At 66.6% G+C, this 10277-nt stretch overlaps 1 protein-coding gene across 1 annotated transcript in view; it reads right to left on the reverse strand.

Annotated features, from left to right (window-relative positions):
* Positions 1-10277, reverse strand: part of STK11 (serine/threonine kinase 11) — a 14244-nt gene that overhangs the window by 2923 nt on the left and 1044 nt on the right. Inside the window, exons 2-8 of the mRNA XM_006904052.2 lie at positions 4760-4843; positions 3975-4064; positions 3248-3380; positions 3026-3162; positions 2268-2395; positions 624-681; positions 344-537 (exon numbers count right to left, since the gene is read on the reverse strand). Coding sequence (XP_006904114.1) covers positions 344-537; positions 624-681; positions 2268-2395; positions 3026-3162; positions 3248-3380; positions 3975-4064; positions 4760-4843 — 824 coding nt within the window. The remainder of the gene's footprint in view (positions 1-343; positions 538-623; positions 682-2267; positions 2396-3025; positions 3163-3247; positions 3381-3974; positions 4065-4759; positions 4844-10277) is intronic.

The raw sequence follows: 10277 nt of genomic DNA on the forward strand, positions 1-10277 counted from the left end.
CTGGGGCGGCCCCTCCAGCCTGGGCGCAACCCCGGCCTCCGCGTCCTCTGCAGACAGGCCTGTGCGCTGGCTGTGCCGGGCGCCTCGCTCCTCTCTAAGCCCTGCCTCAGATGCCTCCTCGCCACCTGGGGAAGCAAGGCTTCGCGTCAGGGCGGGCGACAGCGGCCCTGGGGCCTCCCCCTCGCTCACCGCCAGGCGGGATGCGGTCCGCAGTCCAAGGAACCGGCGCGGAGCCGGGAGGTCCCCACCTGCTCCTGCCGGTGTGGCTGGACCTGCCCCGAGGACTCAGGGATGCTGAAGACGTCGAGGCCGGGCAGCAAGCCACTGTAGCCGCCAGACTCACCAGGCACCGTGAAGTCCTGAGTGTAGATGACGTCGTCCTCGATGTCGAAGAGGTCCTCGTCCCCGCCCTCGGTGCCGCCGTGCAGGTCCTCCAGGTAGGGCACCACCGTCATGCCGCGCCACCGATCCTTGCAGTCGGCGCTCGGCGGGATGGGCACCAGGTCCTCGGCTGGCGGGTGCTTCTTCCGGAACCAGCTGTGGAAGCCTGCACGTCAGGACGGCCTGCAGGCACCCAGCTCTGCTCACCGGCCCTGCCCAGCTAGGCCCCTGGAGACACGCACCTGTGCTGCCTGATCTGCTGTATGGAGAACCTCTTGGCCGGCTCATACTCCAGCATCCCTGATGGGAGACCACAGGCAGTGAGCACCGGCCCGGCCCTGCGGGCTCCGTCCTGAAGAGCTGGGCAGAACTGGGCAGAGCTGGGCAGAGCTGGGCCCGCAGCCAAGTGGATGCGGCTCTCAGAGCCCGACGTAATGCCCCGCGGGCAGCGTGGCTGGGAAGGTGCGGGAGACTCTGCTTTCCACAAGACCAGTCGGCCGGGCGGACGCAGCCCCATGCCCGCGGCATGGGCCCCGCCTGCCGTCCACACGCTCCAGGACAAGGAAGCATGGGCCACCCTCTGCTGGCCCAGCGAGCGAGGCTGGTGGCGATTTTGGCCCAGGACGGCAGCCAGGGCACCACGCCCGGTGCTCATGTACCCAGGGCAAGTCCCACAGGGAAACCCACTCGGAAGGGGCGAGACCTGTCCACAGACCACCTGACCCATGTGGCAAGGCCACATTCAGGCCACAAGAGAGCCCAGAGCCCATGGCCTCGCTGTCCCCTTCCCTGTGGGGGACGGAGCCGTGCCTCCAAGTGACACAGAGAAGGAACCGGGTCAGCTGAGCTCTGAGCGGCACCCATAAGAGGCACCCTTCTCAGAAAGATACAGCGATGCTGGCAGGGAGGCCAGAGCTGAGGGTCCCAGGGGCACGGGGGGGGGGGTGGGTCACGCTGGTGGCCTCGCAGCTTGGGGTGCTGGGGGGGCCAACCAGCTTCTGCCTCCTCTGTCCTGGTCCCCATCTCTCTCTACCCGGCGTAGCTGCCAGCAACACGCCCTCCCTGCGTGCCAGGGCTTCTGAGACACCAGACACCAGAGCCGCGAGACTCATGGGGACACGCCCCATCCTGCCGACAGGACCTCCCCGCTGAGCGCTGGGGCGGGCAGTGTGGGGGGAAGCGGACCACGGGCCCCGGCCGGCGGGGGACAGAGGGGTGGGGCTGCCCCGCCTGCATCTGGGGACACGGGTGTCCCTGCGTGGGGCCGTTTCAGAAATCACCGAGTGGACAGGCAGCAACGGTCACCTTCCACGGGACATGGGCTTCCCGTGAGGAAAATGCCGGCCGACTAGTGCCCATTAGGGAAGGACAGCCCCTAACGCCCGTCGCTGGGGCACGGAGGAGCCTGGGGGTGTCCTGCACCGAGCGCCAGCCGCCTCGGCCACCAGGTGGCCCGGGAGCGTGACTCGACCTTCCTGGCTGTGCGCTGGGCAGACCGTGCGTTGGGTCACGATGTCACAGCCCAGAGCCCAAGGGCAGAGAGAGAAACCGCGACGGTGCCACGCGGAATCCTCAGCGCTGGCCCTGCGCTGGGCCGGGGACAGTCTCATCACTGTCCCATCCGGACTCCCTCGAGCCGAGCATCCTGAGGGGCTCCCAGCGCCTGTGCACGCACCTGGCCGGCCCCCCTGTGGGCGCACGGCCTCGCCTGCTGCACCGGTCGCAGACCCGGCAGACGTTCCCGAGGGGGTCGGAGCAGGGGAACCGAGGCCCGGGGCAGTGGGCGGCACACAGGGCTCTGCCACGAGGGGCCAGCCCTCTGCGACCCCCACCCCCCGGCGGCACAGGGCTGCAGGGGGCACCCGCCCGCGTCCCCCGGGCCTCACCTCGCAGCAGGTCGGAGAGCGGGGGCCCGCAGCCACCCGGGATGGTGTAGTCCCCCTTCCCGATGTTCTCGAACAGCTTGTAGATGTTGTCGCCCTCGAACGGGTACAGGCCCGTCGTGATGTTGTAGCTTGGCCCCAAGCGGGAGGACAGAGGCCGGTCAGGCGGGGCTTGTCCCGTGGCCCTGGCCCAGAAGCGGCCGGCCCAAGAGCCACACCACTCCCACCCACAGGGCCTCCCTTTGGGGGACAGGAAGGTTCTGGAATAAAGGCTGGTGGCTGGGCCACTGGAAATGCTGGAAAGTGCTGGACCGTACACTTTAGGATGGCGGGTCAGGCACTACACGCAGTCCCTCTCAATGGGATGCCAACCCGCGCCGGTGGCAGCACGGGTGCGCGGGGGACGGAAGGTTCTGGACCCAGGAGCTATGGCCGGCCAGTCCACACCGTGGCCTCGGAAGCCCAGTCACAGGGCCAACACGGAAGTGCCCGGGGTGCGCCCCGACGGCCAGGTCGGGCGGCGTGTGCGACTGGCCGTCTGAGAAGCCGAGTAAAGCATCGGGCCAGAACGTGCCCGCAGGACGTGTGTGGTCAGCTGTGGACCAGGGAGGATAGAGATGGCCTGCGACACTGAGGGGGAGCTGCTCCCATGGGCTGCTAGCTCTGGCTCCGACCTCCCCACAGGAGGAACCATCTCCAGAAGCTTGGAGCCTGAGCTGGGTGGGCAAGCGAGGGGCCCCAGTGTTGGGTGGGGGACTTACAGCGTGACCCCAGCCGACCAGATGTCCACCTTGAAGCCGGAGAAGGTGTCCAGGCCGTTGGCGATCTCGGGCGGCTGGAAGGCGGGGGAGCCTTGGCTCGTCCGGCACGTGTCGTCCTCAGCAAACGGGTGCAGGGCCTGTGACAGAGCCGGGGGAGCCGGGGGCCTCAGGGAGCGGCCCTCAGGGAGGCCCGGCCACCCCGCGCCCCGGGGCGGGCCCCACCTCGGCCACGCCCAGGTCGGAGATCTTGAGCGTGCCGCTGGTGGTGAGCAGCAGGTTGCCCGGCTTGATGTCCTTGTGCACGATGCCCTGGCTGTGCAGGTACTCCAAGCCGTCCACCAGCTGGCGGAAGTACCTGTGGGGCACAGTGGCGCCTACGGTCAAGCAGCAGGGTCAGCCCTGGGGCCTCTGGGGTGGGGCAAAACGCAAGGACGGGCCAGGTAGCCCATCGGGGCCCAAGGGCCCTGGTTGGGGCTGGGCTGCGGTCACCCCCGCCCAGGCTGCCTGGCCCTGTACTTGCCTCTTCCGACCAGGCAGCCCTTCCTCATACCCCGTCATCAGCTCGAGGGTCATGAGACCTCCGCCCCACCGCGCCGGCCTGAAGATGGCCATGCAGCTGCCCGGGGGCCCAGGCTGACCGCCGACCTCCCCTGCACTCACGCCCCAGGCCAGCTGCTCCCACGGCAACGGGGAAGAGGGCAAGACACGCCGGGGGTGCTGCACAAGGCGCTGTCAGGACTTCCGAAGCAGGAGGTCCCACAGCTTCGGGAGCGGGCACACTGGGGCCGGGGTTTATGCAAAGAAGGGGGTGCCCGCCAGAGGTGCTGCAAACCAAGCCCCCGAGCCCTGAGGTGTGAGCCCCCATCCACTGATTATGAGAAAAAGCCGCGGGAAGGGGACTGAGCCTCGGAAGCCCGCGGTCTGCGGAAGGCACGGCGGCCGCACTCACCCGTGAGCCTGGCACACGGGGAAGCGCTTCTCCGGCACGCTGTCCAGCATCTCCTGCATGCCGCACACGCAGTACTCCATGACCATATACGTGCGGCGCTAAGGAAAGCACAGCCTGGCCGGGCCCCCCCCAGGCAGGGCCTGCCCTTGGGGAGCGGGGGACAGGTGCTTGTGGGGACAAGTGCTCGTGGGGACAGGTGCTCATGGGGACAGCTGGGAGAAGGCCCCGAAGGTGCTGGCGGTGGGACACCCGGGCAGCGGGGCCAGGAGAGCCGAAGTGGCCACGTGTCCCAGGGCAGTGGGAGGAGGACCGTGAGCCTGGGCCGGGCAGCCCGGGGTCAGGCTGAAGCCCCCACCCCTGGCTGTGCGTCCCCCGGGGACAGCCCCGAGACAGACACGGAGAGCTGCCTTGCCGGGAACCCTGTCCCGGCACCAGCGAGTCAGTGCGGGCCTCTCAGCGGGACCTGGGCCTCACATGCCTCCCCGGGGGGCTGGAGCCAGCTGGGGCCACATGCTCTGGAGAGAGCTGTCCCCTCAAAAAGGGCTAAGGCCGAGGACATTCCCGTGTTCCTCTAGGGTGACAAAGCTCCCACCCCCCACATGCGAGGCAGGGGCATGCCGGCCACGGGGCCCCAGATGTGCACTCAGACTGAGGCCGGAGAGCACTCCCTCTGTAGACGCGGCACCCGCGGCCGGCCGTGGGCGACAGAGAGCAGAGGGGCAAGCCGTCCCCGGCCGGCTCGGGAACGAGGGGCCCACGGCGCAGCACCCCCTGGCCGAGGATATATCTTCTGCTTCTCTTCGTTGCACAGCACGTCCACCAGCTGGATGACGTTCTTGTGCCGCAGCCTCCGCAGGAGCTGGATCTCCCTGCAGAGGGGACGGGGCGTCAGCCAGGGCCTGGGTGCAAGTGGCCTGCCCTTGGGCCCCCGCTGCCGCGCCCCGTGCTGGTCTGCACAGGGACAGCGCAGGGGCCTCACGGGGACACGCGTATCCACCGCAGACGCGCAGCTGGGAGGCCACACGGGACAGCAGTGTGAGGGCCCCTGTGCGTCGAGTCGGGCTCGCAGGGCCCACCCCGGTCACCGAGGGCTCCCTTCCTCTCCCGGCGCCCTGGAGCCCTCGGCTGCTCCGGGAACAGGCACGGGGAGAAGGCAGCCCCACCAGCCCCGCCACAGAGGACACCACCGTGTCCCACCCACCTGGCACCAACCACACTGCCGGCCTGTGCCCAGGGCCAGGCCCGGGTGCCAGGCCTAGCGCTGCCTGCTCTGCTCCTGGCCTTCCAAGCACTCTGAGCGGGAGAGAGGCCCACAGCTGGGGGCTGCTGGTTGCGGCCCCTTGGAAGGCTGAACGGCCACCAACTGACCTAGTAATTCCGCTCCAGGTTCGTGCCCAGGAGAGCTGCATGCATGCGGCAGCGCCCCCCGCCCCAAGTGGGAAGCAGCCCCGTGTCCACCACGGAGGACGGGCCCTCGGGCACGGCAGCAGTGGCTCCACGCGGCTGACTGCCAAGGCCGACACAGCTGTGCACGCGGCTCGCACCACCCAGGACCGCACAGCTGCAGCGCTGCCAGCCGGGGGCTCTGGGGGAGCACATCCCAGGTCCTCACTGGAAAGGGGACAGGCCCACAGCTCTGCGTCCCCATGTCCAGAGACAGCCCAGGCCCAGAACCATCCCCCAGGCTGTGTCCCCGTCTGCCCACTGTCACCGAATTCTGACGCGAAGCGGATGACGATGCACTGTCCTGTGCAGCGAGACAGCTAAGCGCCCCTATTGATGTCAGTAAAATGTGTTCTTAAAAAAAAAAAAACCAAAAACCACAAAAACAGTTCACAAGCTTCATGTGCTGCCCACAGGGATGGAGGTGGGCGGTATCCGTCCAGTTCCCGGATCAAGGCGCTCTGTGCACACTTGCGAGCCCCGGCGCTTACACCGGGAAAGAGGGACGTGCCGTCCACCTCCTGGAGACCCAGCAGTGGTGGGGACCACGTGCCCTGGCGGCGGGACTGTGTGTGCAGCCGGTGACACAGTGACCTGCAAGGTCACTGCAGGCGTGCAGTCGGCACGGCCTGAGCCGTGAGCTAACACAGAGGCAGGGGCACGAGGGGCCTCCGTCACCGTCTGCCGCTTTCGACGGCTCCTACGAGCTGCCCCTGTGCCTGGGAAGGGAGAGCGTTTGAAGAGAACGGGAAGCCGAGCGGCTGGCAGGAAGTGAGGGAGGAAGCGGGCCTTCCGGGCCAGAGAGGCGGCGGCTGCGGCTGCTGCTCGAGACCTGCCCGCCGGCGCTGCCCCGGCCAAGGTCTGTCGGTGACTCAGCGACTAACCAGAGGGAGACCACAGAGCCGGGGCCGCGAAGCTGGTCACACACGCAGAGGAACGGAAAGTGGCCGCCTCGCTGGCCAGCCAGGGGAGACGGGGTCCCCCAGGCCGTGAACCACCCACCCTGCTCCCTCCAGATGGGGGCAGACCTCGGCCGATGGCGGCTCTGCCACAGGGACACTGAGCACGACGGCCCCATCCCCGCCGCTGTGGCCACCCTCCTGACGCCTCTAAACACAAGGCACCGGGCCCTCGAGGCAGGAGGGGACTGAAATCCGGGGAACTCGCTTCGCCGCGAGCCATCACAGACCCCTGTGCACGAACGTCCACGGCAGCAGCATTCACGCTGACCGAGGTGGACACAACCCACGCGTCCATCCTCGGTCCAACGTGCCCATCCACACGGGACAGTGTTGCTCGGCCATGAAAAGCAGGGGGAGGCGATGACACTCGCCATGACGAGGACAGACCCCGAACACACGACACTCATGAGGAACGCCGGACACATGGCCACACGGGCTGTGACTCCACGTACATGACACGTCCAGAATGGACACGTCCACAGACAGGAAGTGGGTTAGTGGTTGTCAAGGGCTGGGAGGGGATGGGGTGACTGGAGACGAGGGTTTCTTTGGGGTGATGGGATGTTCTGGAAAAAGGTAGGAGTGAATATTTCACAATCTGTGAAAGTACCAAATGCTACTGAATTGAACGTTAACGGTGAATTTTATGCTACTTAAAATTATATCTCAGAAAGCCATTAAAAAAATAAACTATAATTCAGCCACAGGGTAGACGTGGAATAAAGGGCAGGTCCAGCTGTGACACCCGGCACACGGGCACGGAGTCACCATCTGCACACGCCGCGCTCCCTCCACGTGAGGGAGTGCCGCCCGTGCCCCCGCCCCTGCCGGGGGGACCAGCACACCCGTCAGCGCCCAGGACGTGAGTTGGGGTGAGCCGTCCCTCCTGCTGTTGCCTCTGGCAGCCGGCCCGTCTAGTCTCACGGCGGAACCCTTCCCGACCCTGAGACGGGAGCGGGTGCTGGGACCTTGTGGCGGCCAGTCCAAGCCTCTGGTTCTCCACGTGCTAAAATCCCAACCATTCACCACCCAGACCCGAGTACCCGCCAATCAGCAAGGCGGGCCCAGCCTCGCCAGGCCCGGCCTGGAAACTGGTGTCCACTCACAGAGCCACCACCCCTCTGCCAAGGTCCCGGCCACACAGGGAGCAGAGCAGCCAAGGGGAAGGGAACGGCCCGGGTGGCCAAGCACATCATACTGCGTCGCTTCCCAGACACAGACGGCGGGCATGACACCAGCCTAATGGGGAAGGGGTGGTAGGGACACAGCTGCTGTCAACACCGGCGCACAGGCTGGGGAGCCAGAGGCCTGCACGGACGATGTCAAACGCACGCACGCTCCCTCTGACCCAGAAACTCCACTTCCGGCGTGGTGCCCTCCAGACGCCCTTGGGCTCAGCACGCCCAGTGGCACACAGTAACTCACCGACACAGCAGACACGTCCGCAGCACAGGGCGGGTCAGAGCCCCCATGGGACAAAAAGACAGGTGCGCTCAGGCTGCGGGACAGGCCGCCCCTGAGCGAGAGAAAAACTCTTTTCACGTTTCTAAACGGTCGATGAAAAAAAACAGAAAACCAAACACCGCGAAGACCTCCATGCGGTGCCACCAAGGGCTCCCCAAGTTCGAGCTGCGGTGCCTGAGCAACTGCCCTGTGGCCTGAGTGCAGCCAGCAGGGCTGGAGCCACTCAGCCCTGCACCCCAAAGCAAGGCCGCCTGAGAGGGAGCCCCGCTGTCCCCCATACGAGGGAGTGGGGCATGGGGGCAAGCCCATCAGGTGCCTGTCACAGCTTGGACGTGTGCGTTTTCACCGCCCACGCGAAAAAGACAAAAACGTGACTTATTTTTTACAGGGACCTTTAGGGTCCTCCCGGGGCCAAATGCAGCTTGCATGGGGGATGGCGACACCATCGGGGCGGCTGGCGGTGCTACACCCGGGAGCCAACGCCGCTTCCCCTCGGCACCAGGGCCCCATGCAGGGTGGGCCCACCCCATCTCCCCTGGGACTTCGGGAGGTGCGGCGGTCCCGACCTCGCCTGCGAACCCGGGTGGACGGGACAGTTCAGGGCCAGCCCTGCACCCCAAGGGGCACCTGGATGGGGGGGCCCCCGCACACAGGTCCAGGCGTGAGCTGGAGCTGAAATTGGGCGCGGGCTGCTGCTGTCTGGCTGGCTGTGGACCGCCGGCCACTGGCCTCTCTCGCCTCGGTCCCCCTCCAGGGACACCGAGGGACCCAGCTTCATGCGGCCCTCACATCATACACCGTGCATCTCTGCAGGCTCCTGGGACCTTTGCTGATCCGTCAGGAAACCAGGAGCCCTACGCCAGTGCTCTGTGGCCCTCTAGCCGGGTCTGGCCATTTGTGTCTCCAGCGGAGCATGAAAAAGCTCTCAGTGATGAAATGCCCTCTAACTTGACCTTGGCGTGTGCAAACTGCGCCTCAAGCATGGGTGCCTTCTTACAGGGACACTACCCGCTAACGAAGGGGGCCCTCGCCCACCTGACACCACTCTGTCACGGCATGCTCTGCGACCTTCTGGGACCTGCTCGTTTGCTGCCACCAGTCAGTGCTCTGGTAGAAACTATGCCCAGAGGCCCCCAGGACAGCCAGCAGGGGGTCTTGGCTGACTAGCTACACAGATAGACCGGTGCTGGAATCCAGACTCTTGGATGGGACTCTGGGGCTACCTCGGGGGCTGCTCCTGAAAGGCGGGGGCCTGGCGTGCATGGCAGCATGGCGTCACGGGATCAGCACCAGAACCGCCGACGGACTGGTGCCCACTCTCAGCCAAGCGAGAGAGACTGGAGCCCGTTCCAGGAGCTGGGGGTGAGCCCTGAGAGGAGCCGGGGCACAGGGTCGATTTCCGGGGGCAGCACCCCCGATGCAGGAGCACGCTGTACCCACCCGCAGTGGGGGCAGCGCGAGAACCATATCGACCCCATGCGCTCCTGGCTTATGTAGAAACCTGACTTAGAGACCGGCAGTCAAGTGGGGCTTTCTAACTTGAAGGTGAAGGTCACTTGGTCCTCAGGAGGGCAGCTGCTCCTCAGGGCCCCAGTCCCCCCCGCCCCCCACCCTGTATCCCCCACCTCACAGGTGGAGAGACTGGCCTAGGGCACTGACCAACTGGCCCTAGGGCACCAGCCAGGCCTCTCCCAGTATTGGCAGGTGAGCTGTAAGAAGGCCTCCCTATGCCACCGGCCCTGCCCACTGCCCTGCCCACCGCGAGGCCCACCTGCTGAAGCCCAGGCGGTTGGGCCCCAGTTCTCCGCTCCGCCCACTTCACATCCCAGGAGGTCCCAGCGCAAGTGCAAAGGGCTCAGCTCGCCCTCCAGCGGGGAGGAGGGAGGTGAAGGCAGAGCCAGTGAACAGCTCCCAGGACGGGCTTGGCAGGCACTTGGCTGTCCAAGGTCACAGTCAGTCCTGTGCCTGGCCCCTTAGATAAAGCCCTCCTGGGAATCTAGAGGCTGGGAGGAGTGCGGGTGTGGGCAGGGCGAGGTCCCACACCGGGCAGCAAAAGGAGGGGCGCCCCCATCCTGAGACCAGCAAGAGGAAAGTGGCAGGGCGCCCACCGCGCAGACCCCAGCCCCTCCGAGGAGTGCAGGAGCGGGCGGCACAGGAAGAAGTTTGTGGAGAAAGTTCGCCAGGACACAAGCTACCCCTCTCTGGGAGCCGCCAAGGCCTGCAGTCAGGGTTGTGCAGGTCACAGCCCAGGCTGCAGGAACGGCCGAGCCCCCCCCACCCCCCCGCAGCCTGATAAGCCAGTGCAAACAATTGCTTTTGGCAACCGCAGGGTTCCCCTCCAACAGGACACACAAATCGTGTTTCGCCTGGCGCTGGTACCGGCCGCTGGCTGGGCGGAAGACCTGCCGGCCGCCAGGGTCATTTCCGGGCAGAA

This window comes from Pteropus alecto, unplaced genomic scaffold, assembly GCF_000325575.1.
Source record: "Pteropus alecto unplaced genomic scaffold, ASM32557v1 scaffold30, whole genome shotgun sequence".
NCBI lineage: Eukaryota > Metazoa > Chordata > Mammalia > Chiroptera > Pteropodidae > Pteropus > Pteropus alecto.